We start from the raw sequence: 25,181 nt of genomic DNA, 5'->3' as shown, positions 1-25,181 counted from the left end.
GAGACATCAATCCACTTCAAGCCTTTTTTTTTAAAAAATATTTATTTATTTATTTGACTGTACCGGGTTTTCGTTGTGGCATGCGGGATCTTTAGTTGCGGCATGTGGACTCTTCAGTTGCGGCATGTGGGATCTAGTTCCCTGACCAGGGATTGAACCCGGGCCCCCTGCATTGGGAGCACGGAGTCGGCCACTGAACCACCAGGGAAGCCCCCACTTCAAGTCTTCATCGGCTAACACTATAGGAGAATTAAAACAGGAAGAGCAAGTCTCTGATCAGGGTCCCTAAGACAAACTTTCTTTTCAATTTCCTTTTACTCCCTCCCTCAGTTTTTTCTAGTCCTCACCCCTCCCGCCCACCCTCATCATAAGTCATAACACCCAAGTCCACTACCTGTACTTACTCCACTGCTTTCTGGAGTATATATTTCCCCAAATCTGATCTGGGAAATCCCTCTTTCCTTTGTATTCTCTATGGATTTAGCTTTTTGCTGCTGATATCTATTGCCAGATACTTTTGGATGTTCCACTCCTATGCCCTATCCTGAGACAGTAGCCTCACCTGGAGACTCATCCTTGACTTTGCTGAGTAGCTCACTTACCCAGATTTCAAGAGGTTCTAAAATTATGTGAGGTCCATTTGCATCATTTTGTTCTTTCCACCGATCATCACGGTACATATTTCTCTACTTATTTTCTTCACATTTTTTCCATTACATAGCTTTATGTTTTATTTGAATAGTAAATATGCACTTTATCTTTTTTGACATATGGATTAAGATATTAAATCTCCTTTCAGTAAAAGAAGGCATGATATAATTATAGTGATTTTATTTTTTCCAAAATCAAAATCTGAACATGTGATCTTAACACACACTGGATAATCATACAGAAACTTTGAAATCAGAGAGCTCCCAGAAAAGTAACAAATGTGGTAGCTGTCTTTCTATTCCATCTATAATAGAATCATATGATAAGCATACTTTGTGCTAATGACTTTCCTCTTGTTAGGTGGCAAAGCTTTGAAAGGGCTTCACAAGGTAATTTATGACCTCTTTAGGAAAATCTGCTGACAGGCAACTGGTCCAGCCTGGGCCATCTTGCATTTGATGGCCTGTTTCTGCCAACAGCTCCTCACCGCCCACTCATCTGCACTGCTACCCTTTGGTTCTTGCACACATTTTTGTTCACTTTCTTTTTCTCTAAACCATTATAAGCAGTACTTCTCCACATTCTCTGCACATTTTTTTGGTCCCATATTAACACAGCATTAAAGTGTATATCTCATTATTGTCTTTGCCTCTCTCTCCTCTTCCTGAAGACCATTCTAGGATATGAAGTCACAGAATTCATTTCAAGCCTATCCTTTTCCTCCTCTCCAATTTATGATTCTCCCTTTGATAAACTCTCTTATTTAATCATAGATTGGCACTGGTTCTTCTATATAGCAGGGCAAAAAATAGCACAGTATAGAGACTTTGGGATCTGGCAGCCCTAATTTGATTCCATTACTTGTACAAGTGGCTTAACCTCACAAGTTTAAATGTCTTCATTTGTGAAATGGAGCCAATAACACAGATTAAATTTTTTTTTAATTAATTAATTTATTTTTGGCTGCGTTGGGTCTTCGTTGCTGCACGCAGGCTTTCTCTAGTTGTGGCAAGCGGGGGCTACTTTTTGTTGCAGTGCGCAGGCTTCTCATTGCAGTGGCTTCTCTTGTTTTGGAGCACAGACTCTGGGCATGCGGGCTTCAGTAGTTGTGGCACATGGGCTCAGTAGTTGTGGCTCACAGGTTCTAGAGTGCAGGCTCAGTAGTTGTGGTGCACAGGCTTAGTTGCTCCGCGGCATGTGAAATCTTCCCGGACCAGGGCTCGAACCCGTGTCCCCTGCATTGGTAGGCGGGTTCTTAACCACTGCACCACCAGGGAAGTCCCAGATTAAATTATTTTTAAAACATGGATTTAAAAAACCATTTATAGGCTTATAGAAACTAGAAAGCCCAATGTGATACTCTAGAAAGCATCTTTTCATCATGCAGACTGACACCTAGAGTGCAAAATCGACATCTAGGTGGGAAGCACTAGACATAAAGAATTATAGACTTTCTAGCACAACCCCCTCATTTTTTAGATGAGAAAAATGAAATGGAGAAAAGTGAAGTGATAAGTATGGGGTTGTCACACTTCAAGAGAATTCAAGCCTATTAAAGTGGCAGCCACAGCTGAGTGGTTGTCTTGGTCTCTTTTCCCAGGTGCCTCTGAGGAGTCCCAGGACCCTCCCTCTTTCTGTTCCAGGCACCATAGCCAACCTGACTTCAGCTAGTGACTCACCCTGCAGTTTGGATGTTTTGGCTGCCTCCATGCTCCTGGATCCTTAGCCCTGGCCAATGCCCTCTGTATGTGATTGCCATCCATCAGGGCTGCAAAAGAACAGCCTTCACTTACCCTCCCTCCTCTACCAGCTAATTCTGCCCTTGCCAGTTTACAGCTATATTCCCAAATCTGATCCCTCAGGATCACAGATGAATGGGGCCACCAGAGGGCCATGTGGTGTGATCCCCTTTGGAATATAAGCTAAGGTGAAAGGTGCTGGTATCTGACTTGCAAAACTACAGCTCCTGTCCCTACTGTTTACCTTTTATTTTTTTTGTGGTACACGGGCCTCTCACTGTTGTGGCCTCTCCCATTGCGGAGCACAGGCTCTGGAAGTGCAGGCTCAATGGCCATATCCCATGGGCCCAGCCGCTCCACGGCATGTGGGATCCTCCCAGACCAGGGCACGAACCCGTGTCCCCTGCATCGGCAGGCGGACTCTCAACCACTGCGCCACCAGGGAAGCCCCCTACTGTTTACCTTTGGAGCCAAACGTTGTCTAGGCCAAAGGATTTCATTTGTGGAAACCTAGGGGCCTAATAATCTAGTCCACAAGACTCCCCAGCTATAGAATAATGAAAAGAGCAAGGAAAGAACAATGGAACTAGACTGGCCTGGGTTTGAATCTAGATTCTACCGATATCCACCTGAATGGGCACTGAGCAAGACTTAGATTTTTTTTACCTCTCTATACCTCAGTTTTCTAATCTATAAAATTGGGAGTAATAGTGCTGACCTCTCAAAGCAGTTGTGAGGATATGAACACTGTACGTAAAGTACATAACACAGTATAGAGCACACGGCACAAACTCAATAAATGGTAGCAAAGCAATCTACAGGTTCAATGCAATCCCTATCAAATTACCAATGACATTTTTCACAGAACTAGAACAAGAATTTTACATTTTGTATGGAAACACAAAAGACCCCAAAGAGCCAAAGCAATCCTGAGGAAGAAAAACGGAGCTAGAGGAATCAGGCTCCCTGACCTCAGACTATACTACAAAGCTACAGTAATCAAAACAGTATGCAAATGGCACAAAAACAAATATAGATCAATGGAACAGGATAGAAACCCCAGATATAAACTCATGCACATAAGGTCACCTTATCTTTGACAAAGGAGGCAAGAATATACAACGGAGAAAAGACAGCCTCTTCAATAAGTGGTGCTGGGAAAACTGGACAGCTACATGTAAAAGAATGAAGTTAGAACACTCCCTAACACCATACACAAAAATAAACTCAAAATGGATTAAAGACCTAAATGTAAGGCCAGACACTATAAAACTCTTAGAGGAAAACATAGGAAGAACACTCTTTGACATAAATCACAGCAAGATCTTATTTGACCCACCTCCTAGAGTAATGGAAATAAAAACAAAAATAAACAAATGGGACCTAATGAAACTTAAAAGCTTTTGCAAAGCAAAGGAAACTACAAACAAGACGAAAAGACAACCCTCAGAATGGGAGAAAATATTTGCAGACGAATCAACGGAAAAAGGATTAATCTCCAAACGATATAAACAGCTCATGCAACTCAATATTAAAAAAACAAACAACCCAATCCAAAATTGGGCAAAAGACCTAAATAGACATTTCTCCAAAGAAGACATACAGATGGCCAAGAGGCACATGAAAAGCTGCTCAACATCACTAATTATTAGAGAAATGAAAATCAAAACTATAATGAGGTATCACCTCACACCAGTTGGAATGGGTATCATCAGAAAATATACAAACAACAAATGCTGGAGAGGGTGTGGAGAAAAGGGAACCCTCTTGCACTGTTGGTGGGAATGTAAATTGATACAGCCACTATGGATAACAGTATGGTGGTTCCTTAAAAAACTAAAAATAGAACTACTATATGACCCAGCAATCCCACTGCTGGCCATATGCCCTGAGAAAACCATAATTCAAAAAGAGACATGTACCACAATGTTCACTGCAGCATTATTTACAATAGCCAGGACATGGAAGCAACCTAAATGTCCATCAACAGATGAATGGATAAAGAAGGTGTGGCACATATATACAATGGAATATTAGCCATAAAAAGGAACGAAATTGAGTTTTTTGTAGTGAGGTGGATGGACCTAGAGTCTGTCATACAGAGTGAAGAAGTACGTCAGAAAGAGAAAAACAAATACCGTATGCTAACGCATATATATGGAATCTAAAAAAGCAGTACTGATGAACCCAGTGGTAGGGCAGGAATAAAGATGCAGACGTAGAGAATGGATTTGAGGTCACGGGGGGTGGGGGGGAAGGGGAAGCTGGGATGAAGTGAGAGAGTAGCATTGACATATATACACTACCAAATGTAAAATGGATAGCTAGTGGGAAGCAGCTGCACAGCACAGGGAGATCAGCTCGGTGCTTTGTGGACCACCTAGAGGGCTGGGATAGGGAGGGTGGGAGGGAGGATCAAGAGGGAGGGGATATGGGGATATATGTATACATATAGCTGATTCACTTTGTTATAAAGCAGAAACTAACACACCATTGTAAAGCAATTATACTCCAATAAAGATGTGGAAAAAAAATAATGAATAAAAGCAATAAACAAAAATAAATAAATAAATAAATAAATAAATAAATAAATGGTAGCTCCAGTTAGGCGATTCTGAGCATGGTCTTCACTGGAAACTTAGAGGGGACAGTCAGAAAAAAAAGTCTGGGCCCTGGCTCTAGCTCTCTGGAGGCTGCTGTGCCTCTGCCAAACCCCAGCTCCACCAAACTGCACCCAAGTTGGAGGCCCACACCTCAGCCACACCATGGGAACAGCAGGTAACTTCTCTGATATGGCCTCAGGACTCCCATGAGGATCCCAATCACCTTTCTTACCTCTGCCAAAGGTGCCTTCATCTCTCTCCCCATCCACGGTAAACTGACAGGCCAGATATTTAACTAAAATTTATTGAGCATCTTTTCATGCCTGCTGGGCATCTGTATATCTTCTCTGGAGCAATGTCTATTCAGGTCTTCTGTCCATTTTTAATCGGGTTGTCTGGTTTTTTTGATATTGAGTTGTATGTGTTGTTTATATATTTTGGATATTAAACCCTTATCGCTAATCATCAGAGAAATGCAGATCAAAACCACAGTGAAATATCACCTCCCACTGTCAGAATGGCTATCATCAAAAAGTCTACAAATAACAGATGTTAGTGAGGATGTAGAGAAAAGGGAATCCTAGTACACTGTTGGTGGGAATGTAAATTGGTGCAGCCACTATGGAAAACAGTATGGAGATTCCTCAAAAAATTAAGAATAGAACTACCATATGATCCAGAAATTCTACTCCTGGGTATATATCAGAAGAAAATGAAAACATTAATTTGAAATGATTCATGAACCCAATGTTCACTGCAGCATTACTTACAATAGCCAAGACATGGAAGCAACCTAAGTGTCTATCAGCAAAGGAATGGATAAAGAAGATGGGAGATAGATATAAAGATATATATATAGAGGTATGATGGAATACGACTATAATACTATATACTATATATAATATATATGTAATGCAATACTACTCAGCCACAAAAAAGAATGAAATTCTGCCATTTGCAACAACATGGATGGACCTAGAGGGTATTATATTTAGTGAAATAAGTCAGACAAAGACAAATATTGTATGTTATCATTTACATGTGAAATCTAAAAAGACAAACAAATGAATGTAACAAAACAGAAACAGACTCACAGATATAGAGAACAAACTAGTGGTTACCAGTGGGGAGAGGGAAGTGGGGAGGGGTAAGATAGGGATAGGGGATTAAGAGGTATAAACTATTATGCATAAAATAAATAAGCTACAAGGATGTATTGTACAGCACAGGAAATATAGCCAATATTTTATAGTGTTTTAAATGGAGTATAATCTATCAAAATATTTAATTACTATGTTGTACACTTGAAACTAATATTGTAATATTGTAAATCAACTACGTTTCAATTGAAAAGCATTTATTGACTACTTACTGTTGTATGCCACACACTGGGGGACCAAAAAAAAAAAAATGTTTCCGTCTCTCCCTGAAATTACAGAGCAGGAGGAGAGACACACATGTAAAGAGATGTTTCCAGTTTAAGGGTCACAGCAGCATTCAGGAACACATATGCAAGTGTGCATGTGTGTGTGTGTGTTTGTATAAGAGACAGAGAGAAGGAGAGAGAGATTGAGGAAGGCTTCACAGAAGACTAGATGCTTGAGTTGAGCTGAATCTTTAAGAATTTATTAGTGGGACAAGAGATCAATGGTAGAATGTGTATTTTAGGTCAAGGGAGTGTGGAGAAATAAAATCACATACTGGATGTTGAGGTGCTACTTAGTATGTAGTGTTTCTCCCTGTGTAGTCCAAGATCCACGTGCATTAGAATCAGCTGTGGATCTAGTTTGAAATGTAAATTCCTGAGCATTGTTGCCTGCAATTCTGATTTGGGACTAAGATTCAGATTTAGGGCCAGAGTGGTGAGGGTAAGGCACATTAGGTAATTCTGATACATATTAAAGATAATAACAACTTTTTTATAATGTAAAGTCAAAAGTGGGACTTCCCTGGTGGTCCAGTGCTTAAGACTCTGTGCTCCCAATGCAGGGGGCCCAGATTGGATCCCTGGTCAGGGAACTAGATCCCGCATGCTGCAACTAAAAACCATGCCACAACTAAAGATCCCAAATGCTGCAACTAAGACCCGGCAAAACCAAATATATAAATAAATATTTAAAAATAAAATAGGGCTTCCCTGGTGGCACAGTGGTTGAGAGTCCGCCTGCCGATGCAGGGGACGCGGGTTCATGCCCTGGTCCGGGAGGATCCCACGTGCCGTGGAGTGGCTGGGCCCGTGAGCCATGGCCGCTGGGCCTGCGCGTCTGGAGCCTGTGCTCTGCAATGGGAGAGGCCATGGCAGTGAGAGGCCCACGTACCACAAAAAAAATAATAATAAATAAATAAAATAAAATAAAATAAAATCCAAAGCAAAATGATGGAGAGATAGGTGGGACTTAAGTCAGAGAGTACTTTACATCATGCTAAGGAGTGGGATTTCATCCTATAAGCCAGTGGTTCTCTAAATGTGGTCCCAGGATGAGTAGCTACAGCAGCACCTGCAAAACTTGATGAAAATACAAATTCTCAGATTCAGCAATCTTAACATAACTGCTATAGACAATGGGAGCCAGTGAAAGATTTCAAGTATAAGAAGGACATGGTCAGCTCTGCATTTCAAATTACACAGCCTACATTGTGGAGGATAAGTTAGAAAAAGCCAGACTAGGAGTGAGACCATTAAGGAGGTGACCGGATGAGAAGCCCAGGGGCTTTGAGGGTACTATACAGTCTCCAGAGAGATTCTTTACCATCTAGTGTCTGCATAGGGCTTAAGAATCAGGATGAAGGTGACATCTGCCCTCATCTTGGAGGAGAGCAGGCTCTCAAGGCTACTCACACAGACCCTGCTGACTGCCCTGGGTGCTGGAGCCTCTGAGCCTCGGACACTGTTTCTCACCTGGGCTCCTAAATCCAGTGTCTGTGCCTCTGGCCTTGATATCCAAAGCCATAGGGAATCTAGTGCCCAATCCTGCCTATTCCTGATTCCCCAGAGTACAGCCATGGAGACACCAGACACCAATACTAAGAAGCCTGAAAAAGATGTGCAAGTGTCAGCTCACTGTACATGCTGGGAGTTCCATGAAGATAGGCCAGAAATTGCCCAGCTGGTCAGGACAAGGAATGAGAGAAGAGGACACAGTGACTATCCTATAATCATTTGGGATTTTTTTTTTAAGTGTTGGGAATTCCCTTGCAGTCCAGTGGTTAGGACTCGGTGCTTTCACTGCCAGAGCCCAGGTTTGATCCCTGGTCAGGGAACTAAAAAAAAAGAAAAAGAAAAGTTAAATCTCTAGGAATCCAAGTTGCCAGTGCTCAGGCTGTGGGATATTTTACCCCCAAATGGATCTTTGGCAATGTCTGCAGACATTATTAAGGTTATGACTGGGGTGGGGAATGGAACTGGCATCTAGTGGGCCAGAGATGCTGCTAAATATCTTACAGTGCACAGGACAGTCCTCCAAACAAAGGATTATCCAGCACCAAGTGCCAACAGTACTGAGGTTGAGAAACTCTGCTCTAGGCAATCCCAGGTTCACAGGAGTCCTAACTGGCCCCATATTTGTCTAAGGAGGCAGCTAAAGCCCAAATTCAGAGCTGCTGCTTTTTAGGTGCCATGACTGAGTGCCCACGAATCCTAAAGATATATGAACCCAAGATGGAGGCTCCAAAGATGCCCAGAGAAAGCTGAGAGTGGAGGAAGTCCCTGACCCTCCCACAATGACCCCTGAATCAGCTAAGAGTTTCTGAACCATCTCCTAGTTCTGAGTCACCATGAAAGCCCACAGCTTAGCTTAGGAGAGACATGCATCTGGAGCTAAAATGGGAGTCTTAGAGACTCCCCAGGATATTCCAGAGAATGTTGGGGACAACTATTCCTAATGGGCTCAGAAAATGATAATCCAGCTACTGCAGCTCTGTCTAAATATAGCTAACTTCCCCTATCTGACAGCCTAGTGGAGAAGAGAAGAAGGAGGCAGGCATACCCAGGAGGGTTGTCCAAACCACATTTGTAACAAGGAACTCTGTCCTGGCATTAACTCTAAGCGAGAGACAGCCTAAGCTAGTATGCCTCCTAAACAAGCATTCCAGGTGCTTACTAATATGTCTGAGATGGAGGAGTGGCCAATGTGAAAAGTACCCTGTACACGTAAAGAATTCTGAAGGTAGAAAGAGACCCAATGTTCATGCTGAAAAACTATGTGATTCTTATATGGCTTGTTAAGAAGCCATAAGCATTGGAAAACCTGCAACCCTGGTTATTTTAAGTACGATCATTTTTATTGTTTTACTTGAAAATGGTCCCTAATTCATCATTTTAGGTATTTTTATATAAGATGATCAATAGGGGGGACCTTCAAGATGGCGGAGGAGTAAGACGTGGGAATCACCTTCCTCCCCACAGATACATCAGAAACACATCTACATGTGGAACAACTCCTACAGAACACCTACTGAACGCTGGCAGAAGACCTCAGACTTCCCAGAAGGCAAGAAATTCCCCACGTACCTGGGTAGGGCAAAAGAAAAAAGAATAAACAGAGACAAAAGAATAGGGACGGGACCTGCACCAGTGGGAGGGAGCTGTGAAGGAGGAAAGGTTTCCACACACTAGAAGCCCCTTCACTGGCGGACGGGGGGTGGGTAGGGGGGAAGCTTCAGAGCCACGGAGGAGAGCACAGCAACAGGGGTGCAGACAGTAAAGCGGAGAGGTTCCCGCACGGAGGATCGGTGCTGACCAGCACTCACCAGCCCGAGAGGCTTGTCTGCTCACCCGCAGGGACGGGCGGGGGCTGGGAGCTGAGGCTCGGACTTCGGAGGTCAGATCCCAGGGAGAGGACTGGAGTTGGCTGTGTGAACACAGCTTGAGGGGGCTAGTGCACCACAGCTAGCCAGGAGGGAGTCTGGGAAAAAGTCTGGACCTGCCTAAGAGGCAAGAGACCATTGTTTTGGGGTATGCGAGGAGAGGGCATTCCTTCCCCGTGTGCCCACAGAAGGCAGAGCACCACCTAAGCACGCTCCAGAGACAGGCGCGAGCCGTGGCCACCAGCTTGCACCCCAGAGACAGGCAAGAAATGCTAAGGCTGCTGCCGCTGCCACCAAGAAGCCTGTGTGCAAGCACAGGTCACTATCCACACCCCACCCCCAGGAGCCTGTACAGCCCACCACTGCCAGGGTCCCAAGATCCAGGGACAACTTCCCTGGGAGAACACATGGTGCACCACAGGCTCTTGCAATTTCATGCCGGCCTCTGCCGCTGCAGGCTCACCCTGCATCCCAGTTATGACTACTGTACCCCTCCCTCTCACCGGCCTGAGAGAGCAAGAGAGACCTAATCATCCGCTGCTTTAACCCCCTCCTGTCTGGGCGGGAAACAGATGCCTGAGGGCAACCCACACGCAGAGGCAGGGCCAAAACCAAAGCTGAATGCCAGGAGCTGTTCGAACAAAGAAGAGAAAGAGAAATTTCTCCCAGCAGCTTCAGGAGCAACGGATTAAATCCCCACAATCAACCTGATAAACCCTGCATCTGTGGAATACCTGAATAGACAACGAATGTTCCCAAAATGGAGCGAGTGGACTTTGGGAGCAACTGTAGATTTGGGGTTTGCTGTCTGCGACTGATTTGTTTCTGATTTGTATGTTTATCTTAGTTTGGTTTTTAGTGCTTGTTATCATTGGTGGATTTGTTTATTGGTTTGGTTGCTCTCTTTTTTTAAATTTTATTATTTTTAAATTTTATTATTATTATTTTTTAACTTGATTTGATTTTTTTCTTCCTTTTCTTCTGAGCTGTGTGGCTGACAGGGTCTTGGTGCTCTGGCCTGGTGTCAAGCCTGAGCCTCCAAGGTGGGAGAGCCGAGTCCAGGACATTGGACCACCGGAGACCTCCCAGCCCCACATAATATCAATCGGTGAGAGCACTCCCAGAGATTTCTGTCTTAACACTAAGACCCAGCTCCACCCAACAGCCAACAAGCTCCAGTGCTGGACACCCCATGTCAAACAACTAGCAAGGCAGGAACACAACACCACCCATTAGCAGAGAGGCTGCCTAAAATCATACTAAGTTCACAGACACCCCAAAACACACCACCAGATGTGGCCCTTCCCACCAGAAAGATAAGATCCAGTCCCAACCACCAGAACACAGGCACCAGTCCCCTCCAACAGGAAGCCTACACAAGCCACTGAACAAACCTCACGAACTGGGGGCAGACACCAAAAACAACGGGAACTACAAACCTGCTGCCTGCAAAAAGGAGACCCCAAACACAGTAGTTAAACAAAATGAGAAGACAAAGAAATATGCAGCAGATGAAGGAGCAAGGCAAAAACCCATCAGAGCAAACAAATGAAGAGGAAATAGGACATCTACCTGAAAAAGCATTCAGAATAACGATAGTAAAGATTATCCAAAATCTTAGAAATAGAATGGAGAAAATACAAGAAATGTTAAACAAGGGCCTAGAAGAACTAAAGAGCAAACAAACAATGATGAGCAACACAATAAGTGAAATCAAAAATTCTCTAGAAGGAATCAATAGCAGAATAACTGAGGCAGAAGAACGGATAAGTGACCTGGAAGATAAAATAGTAGAAATAACTACTGCAGAGCAGAATAAAGAAAAAAATGAAAAGAATTGAGGACAGTCTCAGAGACCTCTGGGACAAGATTAAACGCACCAACATTCGAATTATAGGGGTCCCAGAAGAAGAAGAGAAAAAGAAAGGGACTGAGAAAATATTTGAAAAGATTATAGTTGAAAACTTCCCTAATATAGGAAAGGAAATAGTCAATCAAGTCCAGGAAACACAGAGAATCCCATACAGGATAAATCGAAGGAGAAAAACACCAAGACACATATTAATCAAACTATCAAAAATTAAATACAAAGCAAAAATATTAAAAGCAGCAAGGGAAAAGCAACAAATAACATACAAGGGAATCCCCATAAGGTTAACAGCTGATCTTTCAGCAGAAACTCTGCAAGCCAGAAGGGAATGGCAGGACATATTTAAAGTGATGAAAGGGAAAAATCTACAACCAAGATTACTCTACGCAGCAAGGACCTCATTCAGATTTGACAGAGAAATTAAAATCTTTACAGACAAGCAAAAGTTAAAAGGATTCAGCACCACCAAACCAGCTTTACAACAAATGCTAAAGGAACTTCTCTAGGCAGGAAACACAAAGGAAGGAAAGAGCTACAAAAACAAACCCAGGGCTTCCCTGGTGGCACAGTGGTTGAGAGTCTGCCTGCCAATGCAGGGGACACGGGTTCGTGCCCCGGTCTGGGAAGATCCCACATGCCACGGAGTGGCTGGGCCCGTGAGCCATGGCCGCTGAGCCTGTGCGTCTGGAGCCTGTAGGCCACAACAGTGAGAGGCCTGCATACCACACACACACAAAAAAAAAACCCAAAATAATTTTTAAAATGGTAATAGGAACATACATATCAATAATTACCTTAAATGTAAATGGATTAAATGCTCCAACCAAAAGATACAGACTGGCTGAATGGATACAAAAACAAGACCCATATATATGCGGTCTACAAGAGACCCACTTCAGACCTAGGGACACATACAGACTGAAAGTGAGGGGATGGAAAAAGATATTCGATGCAAATGGAAACCAAAAGAAAGCTAGAGTAGCAATTCTCATATCAGACAAAATATGGAATCTAAAAAAAAAAATGGTCATGAAGAACCTAGGTGCAGGACGGGAATAAACACAGACCTACTAGAGAATGGACTTGAGGACATGGGGAGGGGGAAGGGTAAGCTGGGACAAAGTGAGAGAGTGGCATGTACATATGTACACTACCAAATGTAAAACCGATAGCTAGTGGGAAGCAGCCGTATAGCACAGGGAGATCAGCTCGGTGCTTTGTGACCACCTAGAGGGGTGGGATAGGGAGGGTGGGAGGGAGGGAAACGCAAGAGGGAAGAGATATGGGGATATATGTATATGTATAGCTGATTCATTTTGTTATAAAGCAGAAACTAACACACACACAAAAATAAATAAATAAATAAATAAAATTAAAAAGTGAAGTATAATAATAAGAACATTCTTATTATTAAAAAGAAAACGGGCTTCCCTGGTGGCACAGTGGTTGAGAATCCACCTGCCGATGCAGGGGACACGGGTTCGTGCCCTAGTCCGGGAAGATCCCACATGCCGCGGAGCGGCTGGGCCCGTGAGCCATGGCCACAGAGCCTGCGCATCCGGAGCCTGTGCTCCGCAATGAGAGAGGCCACAACAGTGAGAGGCCCGCATACCAAAAAAAAAAAGAAAACATTTTTCCTAAAAAAAAATAGACTTTAAAATAAAGACTATTACAAGAGACAAAGAAGGACACTAAATAATGATCAAGGGATCAATCCAAGAAGATATAACAATTGTAAATATTTATGCACCCAACGTAGGAGCACCTCAAAACATAAGGCAAACACTAACAGCCATAAAAGGGGAAATCAACGGTAACACAATCATAGTAGGGGACTTTAGCACCCCACTTTCACCAATGGACAGATCATCCAAAATGAAAATAAATAAGGAAACACAAGTGTTAAATGACACATTAAACAAGATGGACTTAATTGATATTCATAGGACATTCCATCCAAAAACAACAGAATACACATTCTTCTCAAGTGCTCATGGAACATTCTGCAGGATAGATCATATCTTGGGTCACAAATCAAGCCTCGGAAAATTTAAGAAAATTAAAATCATATCAAGTATATCTTCCAACCACAACGCTATAAGACTAGATATCAATTACAGGAAAAAAACTGTAAAAAATGCAAACACATGGAGGCTAAACAATATACTACTAAATAACCAAGAGATCACTGAAGAAATAAAAGAGGAAATCAAAAAATACCTAGAAACAAATGACAATGAAAACATGACAACCCAAAATGTATGGGATGCAGCAAAAGCAGTTCTAAGAGGGAAGCTTATAGCAATACAATCCTACCTCAAGAAACAAGAAAAATCTCAAATAAACAACCTAACCTTACACCTAAAGCAATTCGAGAAAGACGAACAAAAAAAAAAAACCAAACCCAAGTTAACAGAAGGAAAAAAATCATAAACATCAGATCAGAAATAAATGAAAAAGAAATGAAAGAAACAAGAGTAAAGATCAATAAAACTAAAAGCTGGTTCCTTGAGAAGATAAATGAAATTGATAAACCATTAGTCAGACTCATCAAGAATAAAAGGGAGAAGATTCAAATCAACAGAATTAGAAATGAAAGAGAACTAACAACTGACACTGCAGAAATACAAAGGATCATGAGAGACTACTAGAAGCAACTATATGCCAATAAAATGGACAACCTGGAAGAAATGGACAAATTCTTAGAATAGCACACCCTTCCAAGACAGAACAAGGAAGAAATAGAAAATATGAACAGACCAATCACAAGCACTGAAACTGAAACTGGGATTAAAAATCTTCCAACAAGGACTTCCCTGGTGGTGCAGTGGTTAGGTCTCTGCCCTCCTAATGTAGGGGGCCCAGAATTCATTCCCTGGTCAGGGAGCTGGATCCCACATGCATGCCACAACTAGGAGTTTGCATGCCAAAACTAAGAAGCCTGGAAGCCGCAACTAAGGAGAACACTGGCCTCAACTAAGACCCAGAACAACCAAATAAATATTTTTTTAAAAATAAATATTTTTTGTAAAAGGATAAAAAAAAAAATCTTCCAGCAAACAAAAGCCCAACACCAGATGGCTTCATAGGTGAATTCCATCAAACATTTAGAGAAGAGCTAACACTTATCCTTCTCAAACTCTTCCAAAATATAGCAGAGGGAGGAACACTCCCAAACTCATTCTACGAGGCCACCATCACCCTGATACCAAAACCAGACAAAGATGTCACAAAGAAAGAAAACTACAGGCCAATATCACTGATGAACATAGACGTGAAAATTCTCAACAAAATACTAGCAAACAGATTCCAGCAGCACATTAAAAGGGTCATACACCATGATCAAGTGGGGTTTATTCCAGGAATGCAAGGATTCTTCAATATACGCAAATCAGTCAATGTGATACACCATATTAACAAACTGAAGGATAAAAACCATATGATAATCTCAATAGATGCAGAAAAAGCTTTTGACAAAATTCAACACCCATTTATGATGAAAACTTTCCAGAAAGTAGGCATAGAAGGAACCTACCTCAACATAATAAAGGCCATATATGACAAACACACAGCGAACATCATTCTCAATGGTGAAAAACTGAAACCATTTCCTCTAAGGTCAGGAACAAGACAAGGTTGCCCACTCTCACCACTATTATTCAACATACTTTTGGAAGTTTTAGCCATGGCAATCAGAGAAGAAAAAGAAATAAAAGGAATCCAAATCGGAAAAGAAGTAAAACTGTCACTGTTTGCAGATGACATGATACTATATAGAGAGAATCCTAAAGATGCTACCAGAAAACTACTAGAGCTAATCAATGAATGGTAAAATAGCAGGATACAAAATTAATGCACAGAAATCTCTTGCATTCCTATACACTAATGACGAAAAATCTGAAAGAGAAATTAAGGAAATGCTCCCATTTACCATTACAACAAAAAGAATAAAATACCTAGGAAGAAACCTGCCTAAGGAGACAAAAGACCTGTATGCAGAAAACTATAAGACACTGATGAAAGAAATTAAACACGATACAAACATATGGAGAGATATACCATGTTCTTGGATTGGAAGAATCAACGTTGTGAAAATGACTATACTACCCAAAGCAATCTGCAGATGCAATGCAATCCCTATCAAACTACCAATGGCATTTTTCACAGAACTAGAACAAAAAAGTTCACAATCTGTGTGGAAACACAAAAGACCCTGAATAGCCAAAGCAATCTTGAGAAAGAAAAACAGATCTGAAGGAATCAGGCTCCCTGACTTCAGACTATACTACAAAGCTACAGTAATCAAAACAGTATGGTACTGGCACAAACACAGAAATATAGATCAATGGAACAGGATAGAAAGCCCAGAGATAAACCCACGCACATAAGGTCACCTTATCTTTGATAAAGGAGGTAAGAGTATATACAGTGGAGAAAAGACAGACTCTTCAATAAGTGGTGCTGGGAAAACTGGACAGCTATATGTAAAAGGATGAAATTAGAACACTTTCTAACTCCATACACAAAAATAAACTCAAGATGGATTAAAGACCTAAATATAAGGCCAGACACTATAAAACTCTTAGAGGAAAACATAGGCAGAACACTCTATGATATAAATCACAGCAAGATACTTTCTGACCCACCTCTAGAGAAATGGAAATAAAAACAAAAATAAACAAATGGGACCTAATGAAACTTAAAAGCTTTTTCACAGCAAAGGAAACCATAGACAAGACAAAAAGACAACCCTTAGAATTGGAGAAAATATTTGCAAATGAAGCAACTGACAAAGGATTAATCTCCAAAATTTACAAGCAGCTCATGCAGCTCAATATCAAAAAAACAAACAACCCAATCCAAAAATCGGCAGAAGACCTAAATAGACATTTCTCCAAAGAAGATATACAGGTTGCCAACAAACACACGAAAGGATGCTCATCACTAATCATTAGAGAAATGCAAATCAAAACCACAATGAGGTATCACCTCACACCAGACAGAATGGCCATCATCAAAAAATCTACAAACAATAAATGCTCCAGAGGGTGTGGAGAAAGGGGAACGCTCTTGCAATGTTGGTGGGAATGTCAATTAATACAGCCACTATGGAGAACAGTATGGTGGTTCCTTAAAAAACTAAAAAGAGAACTACCATATGACCCAGCAATCCCACTACTGGGTATATAGACATGTACCCCAATGTTCATTACAGCACTATTTACAATAGCCAGGACATGGAAACAACCTAAGTGTCCATCGACAGATGAATGGATAAAGAAGATGTGGCACATATATACAATGGAATATTATTACTCAGCCATAAAAAGAAACGAAACTGAGTTATTTGTAGTGAGGTGGATGGACCTAGTGTCTGTCATACAGAGTGAAGTAAGTCAGAAAGAGAAAAACAAATACCATATGCTAACACATATATATGGGATCTAAAAAAAAAGAAATGGTTCTGATGAACCTAGGGGCAGGGCAGGAATAAGATGCACATGTAGAGAATGGACTTGAGGACACAGGGAGGGGGAAGGGTAAGCTGGGACGAAGTGAGAGAGTAGCACTGACATATATACTCTACCAGATGTAAAATAGACAGCTAGTGGGAAGCAGCTGTATAGCACAGGGAGATCAGCTGGGTGCTTTGTGACCACCTAGAGGGGTGGGATAGGGTGGGTGGGGGGGAGGTGCAAGAGGGAGGGGATATGGGGATATATGTATACATATAGCTGATTCACTTCGTTATACAGCAGAAACTAATACAACATTGTAAAGCAATTATACTCCAATAAAGATGTTTAAAAATAAAAAGATGATCAATAGATTGTGGGTGTTTGATTCTTGCAGTTAATGACAAAATTTATTTTGCCTTATATTTATTATGTTCTAAATTATGATCAGAAAATACAAGGTCCAATTGCCATCTCTCTATTTACTTGGCTCCATTTCTTTTTTCTACATACTCCTATCCAATATCTGCACTGTAGGATTGTTGGGGAACTACATAAAATGAAGTATACAATGCCTGGCATACAGCAAAGTACTCAATATGTTAGTTACCACCTGCAGCAGCAGCAGCAGGAGCAATAGCTCCTGAGATTTCCAGATCCCAGAGTTGAAATTCTGACTCCCCAGGTCAGAAGAAACCTGTGCCTTACTGCTTTATTTCTCCTGCCTCTATCACCTCCACTTCCTGGCATCTATACCTACTTCTAAGTCCAACTGGGACTTAGCTCCTGTTTTTCAGCCAATTTTGATAAAAACAAGATATATGTCAACTGTCTTCAGCCACTTTCAGCAGGGCTTGAAGTTAACCCTCCTTTCCCAGATCCAAGGTCTGGGAGCCTAGCCTACCTGTGGAACTCAAGTGTCCCTTGAAAGCCCTTCACTCTTGGCCAGTCCAAGAGTCCGGTGCCCCATGGGTGTGTCCATGTGGACACAGTAGTACTTTGGTCCTACATGACATGATGGCCCAATCCTTTGGTCAAGTTTCCAAAGAAGGGAAGAAATGACTTACAGAGCTGGTGGGGCTGTAGGACTGCAGACATTTCAAACTTTAAACAGAAGGTATTTCAGCCTTCTGTCCTATACCTTCCCACTTTGGGCCCCTAAGTCATTCCTGCCTACCTTAGCAGTTTCTATTTTGGGCTGTCATGATCTTCCACTCTAAACAAAGTTTCTTTTGTACTCTAGGTCTTACTCTTCACCCTTTCTGCAAGGAAAAAATTTCCAACTTTCTGGAAATGTAGCTAAGATACTTGATATAACAACGCCCCAATTCACTCATTTGGTCCGATTGTGTTTTTCTACAGAGGTGTGACATAAGACATAACATTGACACAGGCCATTAATATTTATCCTAGCTGAGATGACTAGTTTACGATAATGTATAACACTACTGACAACATAAAGATGTTAAAAACAGATCTGCTATCTGTTTTGTGACATCTAATTATCATGTAATCAATGCATAGAGTAAAAAATTGTATGGAGAACATTAGTCTGGGGGAGAAAGAATTAGGGAGGCAGAAAGACTGGAGAGAGGAAATCTAGCTGTGGAATGTTGGAAAAATATAAACAGTAGATAGTGAAGCTCTGAATCAAGATTTATAATTTGGTATTTGCAATTATTCTGAATGAATACATAACCAAATCACTACATAGTGTCACCTTTCCAAATCTGAAGATTCCTTGGCCTTAGAAAAATAATAATTCACATTTCCCCAGCCCACACTCTCTCATTAAAGTGAGTTATTTTGGTATTGATCTCAGCACAGAGCTGCCAAACAGGATGCTTCTCTCTCAATCTTGGCCCAACTTTCTCCCTTCCTGGAGCCCGGAAAGCATACCTGGACAGGGCTAAAGCAGGACACTCTGCTGTGACCTCTCTGGCCACAGCCTCTCACCAGGGTGTGGTCACTTGTCATGAGCAGTATTCAAAACCAGGAACCAAGGTGTGGTCCGAGCTCCTTTAAGCCCCAGGGTTTAGTGGCTCCTGGTGAGTCCCTAGAGAAGAGTCCAGAAAAGGAGGATGGAAGGGGGGTGGCCTGCTAGGAGGGGAATCGTCTTGTGCTTCACTATCGGCCTCTTGCTTCAAGGTAAGATGGGGCAAGAACAGGGAAGACCGGAGTGTAGTTCTGAAGGATATCTAGGAACTTGCTTCTGGCACTTGAAGGACATTAGAATTAACATGTTAAATAGTTCTTCCATAATGTCAGTGTTTTGATTTCCTTTTGGTGACAAATAGAAAGACATTCCACTGCTCAGGACACACAGCCCTCCTCTCTCCCTGACTGCATAGAGATCTACCAAACTGTCCCATTTCACCACCTCTCCAATTCTATGTTTTCATTGTCCTCCAGTGCCTCTGCCACCACACCCTCATCCTACCCTCCCTGTCTCTTTTTCCTTTGATATGGCGTCTATGAAAAGAGTAGCCCTGAAGGAGTAAGTAAAATACCAAGAGAGGGTGGGAATCAATCTGAGGGATTGCCTCCATGAGGGAATATTTGTTCCCAGGCTGGGTACATACCTTAAATGTTATGGAAAGAGATGGAGATAGACAGGAGCAGGCAGAGAAAAAGATCACACAAAAATGATACACACTGTATCAGCTGAGAACCTGTGGCTCCCAGACATCATCCTCATGCAATTGTGCATATCTGGGTGGGGGAAAGCCAGCATGAAGCCCATCTGCAAAGAACAGCTGAGGGTCAGTGCAGGGCATGGGGACACCAACAGATTCAGACTGGGGCACAGCCTCAGTTAGGTGACTCCCACAAAACACTCTGAGCAGAAGAGATGAGAGAGTGACCTTAGAGAAAGAGCCCAAAAGGAGCACAGTAGAGGAAGATCTGGGATGGAAGGGAGTCAAAAGCTGAGGAAGGCACCCACAGCACCCACCTCTCCCTGACTCTCACAAGCCATGTGGATGTGGATCGGGGACCTCCAGGTCTCACCGCCTATGTCAGCAGTGAAGGTCGAATACAGTACGACAGGCCAATGAAGGTGACCAGCACCTGTAATCTGGACATCTTCCACTTTCTGTTTGACCAACAGAACTGCACGTTCACCTTCAGCTCCCTTCTCTACACAGGTGAGCGAGACACATTTTGGTAACCATTTAAGGTTCAAGGGGAAGATATTTAAATGATGTAGGTATTACTTAGGAAGGTTTTAGATTCGTGTTTCTTGACTGAAGCTTTTTAAAAATACCAATAACTATGTATTACCTCAGAAATTCCAATTTAATTGTTCCAGGTGGGGCTCAGTTACTGTGATTTTTTATATCTCCCCAGGTGATGCTAATGTGCAGAGAGGGTTAAGAACTACTGCTTTAATTCCTCAATAAAGTAAATAAAATAAATAAATAAATAAATAAATACCACTGCTTTAGATCTTAGATGGCCCTTGCACCAAAGAGGCCCACCTGACCCTGAGCTGCTGCACATCTATAATTTTAAGCTCAAACCTTTTAACATTAATAGCTAACACACTTAAACTGGTAATTTATGTAACTGAATGCCACCAGGTATCCTGTGGCAGAACTGGATAAATTAATCATTATAATAGGCATGTGTGGAATTATAAAAATACGGAGCTGTTCAAGACTGAGTCCACTAAAACAACATCATAGAATTGGGGAATTGAGAAGAAAAACAGGAAAGTTCTTGACTCATGTTTGAGTCATATCTAATCTTCCCATAACTTTGACTTCAACAACAAAGAAACTCCCAATGCTGCAGCCCACACATATATGAATTCCTGGTCCTGTGACCTATCTGAGACAACCTGGATGCCCTGCTTTAAAGGACAGAGAAGAGAATTTGTTGAAGAAGCTCAGTGAAGGAGGAATTGAATCTTGTGTACAGGAGACTTAAGGAGACTTCTGGACTGAGTGGCCCCGGCCTCCCTTGCAGTGGACAGCATGCTCCTGGGCATGGATAAGGAATTGTGGGTGATAACAGACACGTCTCGTAACGTCATTCTGACCCAGGGGGAGTGGTAGCTCCTGAACATCGACAAGGCCACCCCAAAGACGTTGGTAGACAGCAACCTATATGACCAGATCATGTTCTTTGTAAGTCCAGGGGCCCCTGTTTGACTTCCGAGCCCAGTTGCTCTGTGATTTTCCTCTTGATCTAAGGCCCTTTGGGATGTAAAAATAGTTCCAGGGGGTTAAGCCCCTGCTCCTCACTCTACCCCCTACTGTAACTGCCCTCAAGAAGGATCCCCAAGGCCTCTGCCCTGCAGAGAGGAAGAGCAGCTGGGCTGTTGTAAGAATGGGCGGTCCTGTCCGATGGTCCAAAGTGCCCCACTTGCCCCTAGAAGTCTACAGTTGTTGTGTTCCCAGCAGGTGGAACATAAGGGAAAATTAGACAACAAAATTGGGGGCACTTTGGAAGAAGTCACAATTAAATGCATCTGTTACCCAACGAGGTCATCCCATGGCCAGCCTAACTGGACATCAGCAAGGATTGGATAATCAAATATAGAGTTGAGGGACTTCCCTGGTGGCGCAGTGGTTAAGAATCCTGCCAATGCAGGGGACATGGGTTCGAGCCCTCGTCCGGGAAGATCCCACATGCCGCGGAGCAACTAAGCCAGTGCACCACAACTACTGAGCCTGTGTGCCACAACTACTGAGCCTGCGTTCCACAACTACTGAAGCCCGCATGCCTAGAGCCCGTGCTCCACAACAAGAGAAGCCACCAAAATGAGAAGCCCGTGCACCAAAACGAAGACCCGACACAGCCAAAAATAAATAAATAAAATAAATTTAAATATATATATATATAGAGAGAGAGAGAGAGTTGAGCCCTCTGACATCGGTTATTTGCCGCATTCTCCACACTCCTCCCCACCAGGTGACCATCAGGCGCAGGCCCAGCCTCTACGTCATAAGCCTCCTGGTGCCCAGGAGCTTTCTGAGAGCCATCGACGCCCTCAGCTTCTACCTGCCGGCAGAAAGTGAGAACTGCGTCCCATTCAAGATGACACTCCTGCGGGGCTACAACGTCTTCCTGCTCATGACGTTGAATGACTTACTCCCTGCCAGTGGCACCCCCCCTCATCAGTATGGTCCCTCTCACTTTCCCGGCAAGCAAAGGCAGCAGGGGACATGGTGGGAGGCAGGAGAACCGCTTCCTCTCCACTTAAGGAGGGAATGGATTCTGGAAAGATTGGATTTGGGGGAAAAAAATTGTAGCGAGGAATCTGCCCAGATTTATTTATAGTTTGCTTTGCCTTCAGGTGTCTACTTTGCCCTGTGTCTGTCACTGATGGTGCTCAGCCTGCTGGAGACCATCTTCATCACCTACCTGCTGCACCTGGCCACCACCCAGCCCCGACCCAGGCCTCGCTGGCTCCGTTCCCTGCTTCTACACTGCACCAGCCCAAGGAAACGCTGCCCTGCTGTGCCCCAGAAGGGAAACACGGGCCTCAGCCCTGCCCACCTGGCTGGTGAGGGAAATCAGCACTGCCCACGCGTCCTCTCCCATCACCTCCCCTTCTCTGCTCCCGCCTCCTTCCTGCCCCCACAACCCCCCAGCTGACCTTGGCAGCCCACAGCTGAGTCTCTGTCTCTCCGTAGGTGTGAAGGAGCCCGTGGAGTTGGTGGGGAAGGTGCCAGGTCCCAGAGAGGCAAAGCTAAATGAGTGCCCTGGGTCAGCGAGGGCCCAGCAGGAAGACGAGGCTCAGAAGCAGCACTTGGTCAGCCTGTGGATGCAGTTCAGCCACATGATGGACACCCTGCTCTTCCGCCTCTACCTGCTCTTCCTGGCCCCCTCCATCGTCATGGTCATCATCCTCTGGAACACCTAGGCAGACATCCACACCCACCTCTCCCTGCAAACCACAGCTTGAAGTTTCTCTTGGTCTTAGGGCCAGCCAGACACAGGCCCCTTCCTAATCTTAAACACCCCCAGTGACTACCATGTCCCCTCTATATTCCCAAAACTCCAACAGGGCCCTACCAAGCAGGTTTAGAACAGCCCTAGACAATCTCCTGACTTCTCATATGTACAGTCCTCAATCCTGCACACTTTCAGTGTTCCTTAGCCACACCTTACCTCTGACTCCCTTACCACTGAAGATCGGGGTCAGTGGAGTCTCTCCCTGATTGACTGTCCCAATAAATGACTTTCCAGGGCTTCCCTGGTGGCGCAGTGGTTAAGAGTCCACCTGCCAATGCAGGGGACACAGGGTCAAGGCCTGGTCTGGGAAGATTCAACATGCCGCGGAACAAATAAACCCATGCACCACAACTATGAGCCTGCGCTCTAGAGCCCGCAAGCCACAACTACTGAGCCTGCGTTCCACAACTACTGAAGCCCGCACGCCTAGAGCCCGTGCTTCACAACAAGAGAAGCCACCACGATGAGAAGCCCGCACACAGCAACACAGAGTAGCCTCCACTTGCCCCAACTAGAGAAAGCCCACGCAGAGCAATGAAGACCAAACACAGCCAAAAATAAATAAATTAATTAAATAAATTAAAGAAAACAAAAACAAAAATGACTTTCCAGGAAGCACTGGCTCCTCAGTACATTTATTATAGCTCCACAAACACTGGGGTAAAGAGTTCTCTTGCAGACGCTTTGATACTTCACCCTAAACAGGTGTAATCTGATTTGATTTTAAGTCTCTCAAACACTTTCAGAGATTCAAAGGAATGAAAAGGTCAATCTCATTTGCAAGAAATTACTATAAAATATTTACAATTGCAAAATGTCCCTTTCATCAACCATTTCCATTTCATTTTCTTTTGTGTCATTTTTTTACTCTGACAGGTTCTTCTGATTTCACAAAATCAAATAGAGAGGGCCTTCTGAATATACATGCCTGGAGGAGGGCCAGGAAGACTAGTTAAAGACCTCAATTAAAGGATTCAGGTTACATAGTTGTACAGCCACACAATGGAATGCTTTGTAGCCATTTAAAGTGACAATACAGATCTCTGTTAAAACCATGGAAACAGGTCCATGATCTATAAAGTGGAGAAAACAAGTTACAAGACACTATGTATACATAATTTCTCTTCTAAAAAATAGAGTGCTAGATAGAAATGCAGAGGAAAAGGTATGGATGGCCAAAAAAAGAAAACAAGAGCAAATTTTGTCCTGTATAATGGGATTATGAGTGATTGCTATCTTCTTTTATATCCTTGTCTGTGTTTTCAATGAGCATGTATTATTTTCACAACAACAACAACAACAACAACAACCTATTTTTTAAAAAAGAGTTCCGTAGTAACAGTACTTCACACCGCCACCAGCAGATATCATCCTGAGGAGGACTCTTAACAGCTAGCTGGGAGCAAGGACCTGAGGAGAGAGAGAAATTGAAAGAGGAAGTGAAAGAATATGAAGGATGAATATCTGGATTATGTTTTAATTATATTCAATTAGACGAATAGATTTCAGGGATTTATTTATATTTCTGCCTCCACTTGGAGAGTGTGCCTTCCTAAAGGTCAGGTACAATGTCTCATCCACTATTACAGCTCAGTATATGGTACCATGATCATGATGCCTGACACATCATAAGTGCTTAATAGACTTGTTGAACTATTAAATGCATGAATGAACGCCAGCCAACCAAGAATCAGTGTCTATTAGCTCTAGATGTAATCCCTTTATCCCATCTTGGCATATTTTATTTTATTTTTCTATAACTTATGTAGGAAATTAGCAGCCCACTTTTACATGTCAACTCTCTTTGCGTTCTTAGAGACGTTCCTTATACAATGGCAAAGGCATTTCTGCTTGCAGATTCTCTTATGTTTCCCTCTTTCCATTAGTTGGAACATGTTTCTCACTCAGAAACTCGTTCTTGACATTTTGCCAATAACTTAAAATGAAGAGTGTTTATGACATCATTGAGGAATTTCAAATTCCTTAAGATCACCTTTGCATCATTCCTTTTTCCTTTCCCATCCCCATATTTGTACTTCTCTAGACGTCATTTTGTAATTTGTTTTCCACCTCATATATATATGACTTTAGG

At 42.8% G+C, this 25,181-nt stretch overlaps 1 protein-coding gene across 1 annotated transcript in view; it reads left to right on the top strand.

Moving 5' to 3' along the window:
* Positions 1-22,997, top strand: part of LOC307053731 (5-hydroxytryptamine receptor 3C-like) — a gene marked incomplete at both ends in the record, with an annotated part of 30,300 nt that extends 7,303 nt beyond the window's left edge. Inside the window, 7 exon segments of the mRNA XM_079705222.1 lie at positions 20,099-20,271; positions 21,095-21,180; positions 21,184-21,255; positions 22,043-22,240; positions 22,242-22,251; positions 22,428-22,637; positions 22,768-22,997. Coding sequence (XP_079561348.1) covers positions 20,099-20,271; positions 21,095-21,180; positions 21,184-21,255; positions 22,043-22,240; positions 22,242-22,251; positions 22,428-22,637; positions 22,768-22,997 — 979 coding nt within the window.
* Between the last annotated feature and the right edge of the window lie 2,184 nt (positions 22,998-25,181).

The sequence above is a fragment of the Hyperoodon ampullatus genome (genome assembly GCF_949752795.1).
Source record: "Hyperoodon ampullatus genome assembly, chromosome: 5".
Classification (NCBI taxonomy): Eukaryota; Metazoa; Chordata; class Mammalia; order Artiodactyla; family Ziphiidae; genus Hyperoodon; species Hyperoodon ampullatus.
The sequence above is the reverse complement of the archived record's forward strand: the minus strand, read 5'-3'. Positions and strand labels throughout refer to the sequence as shown.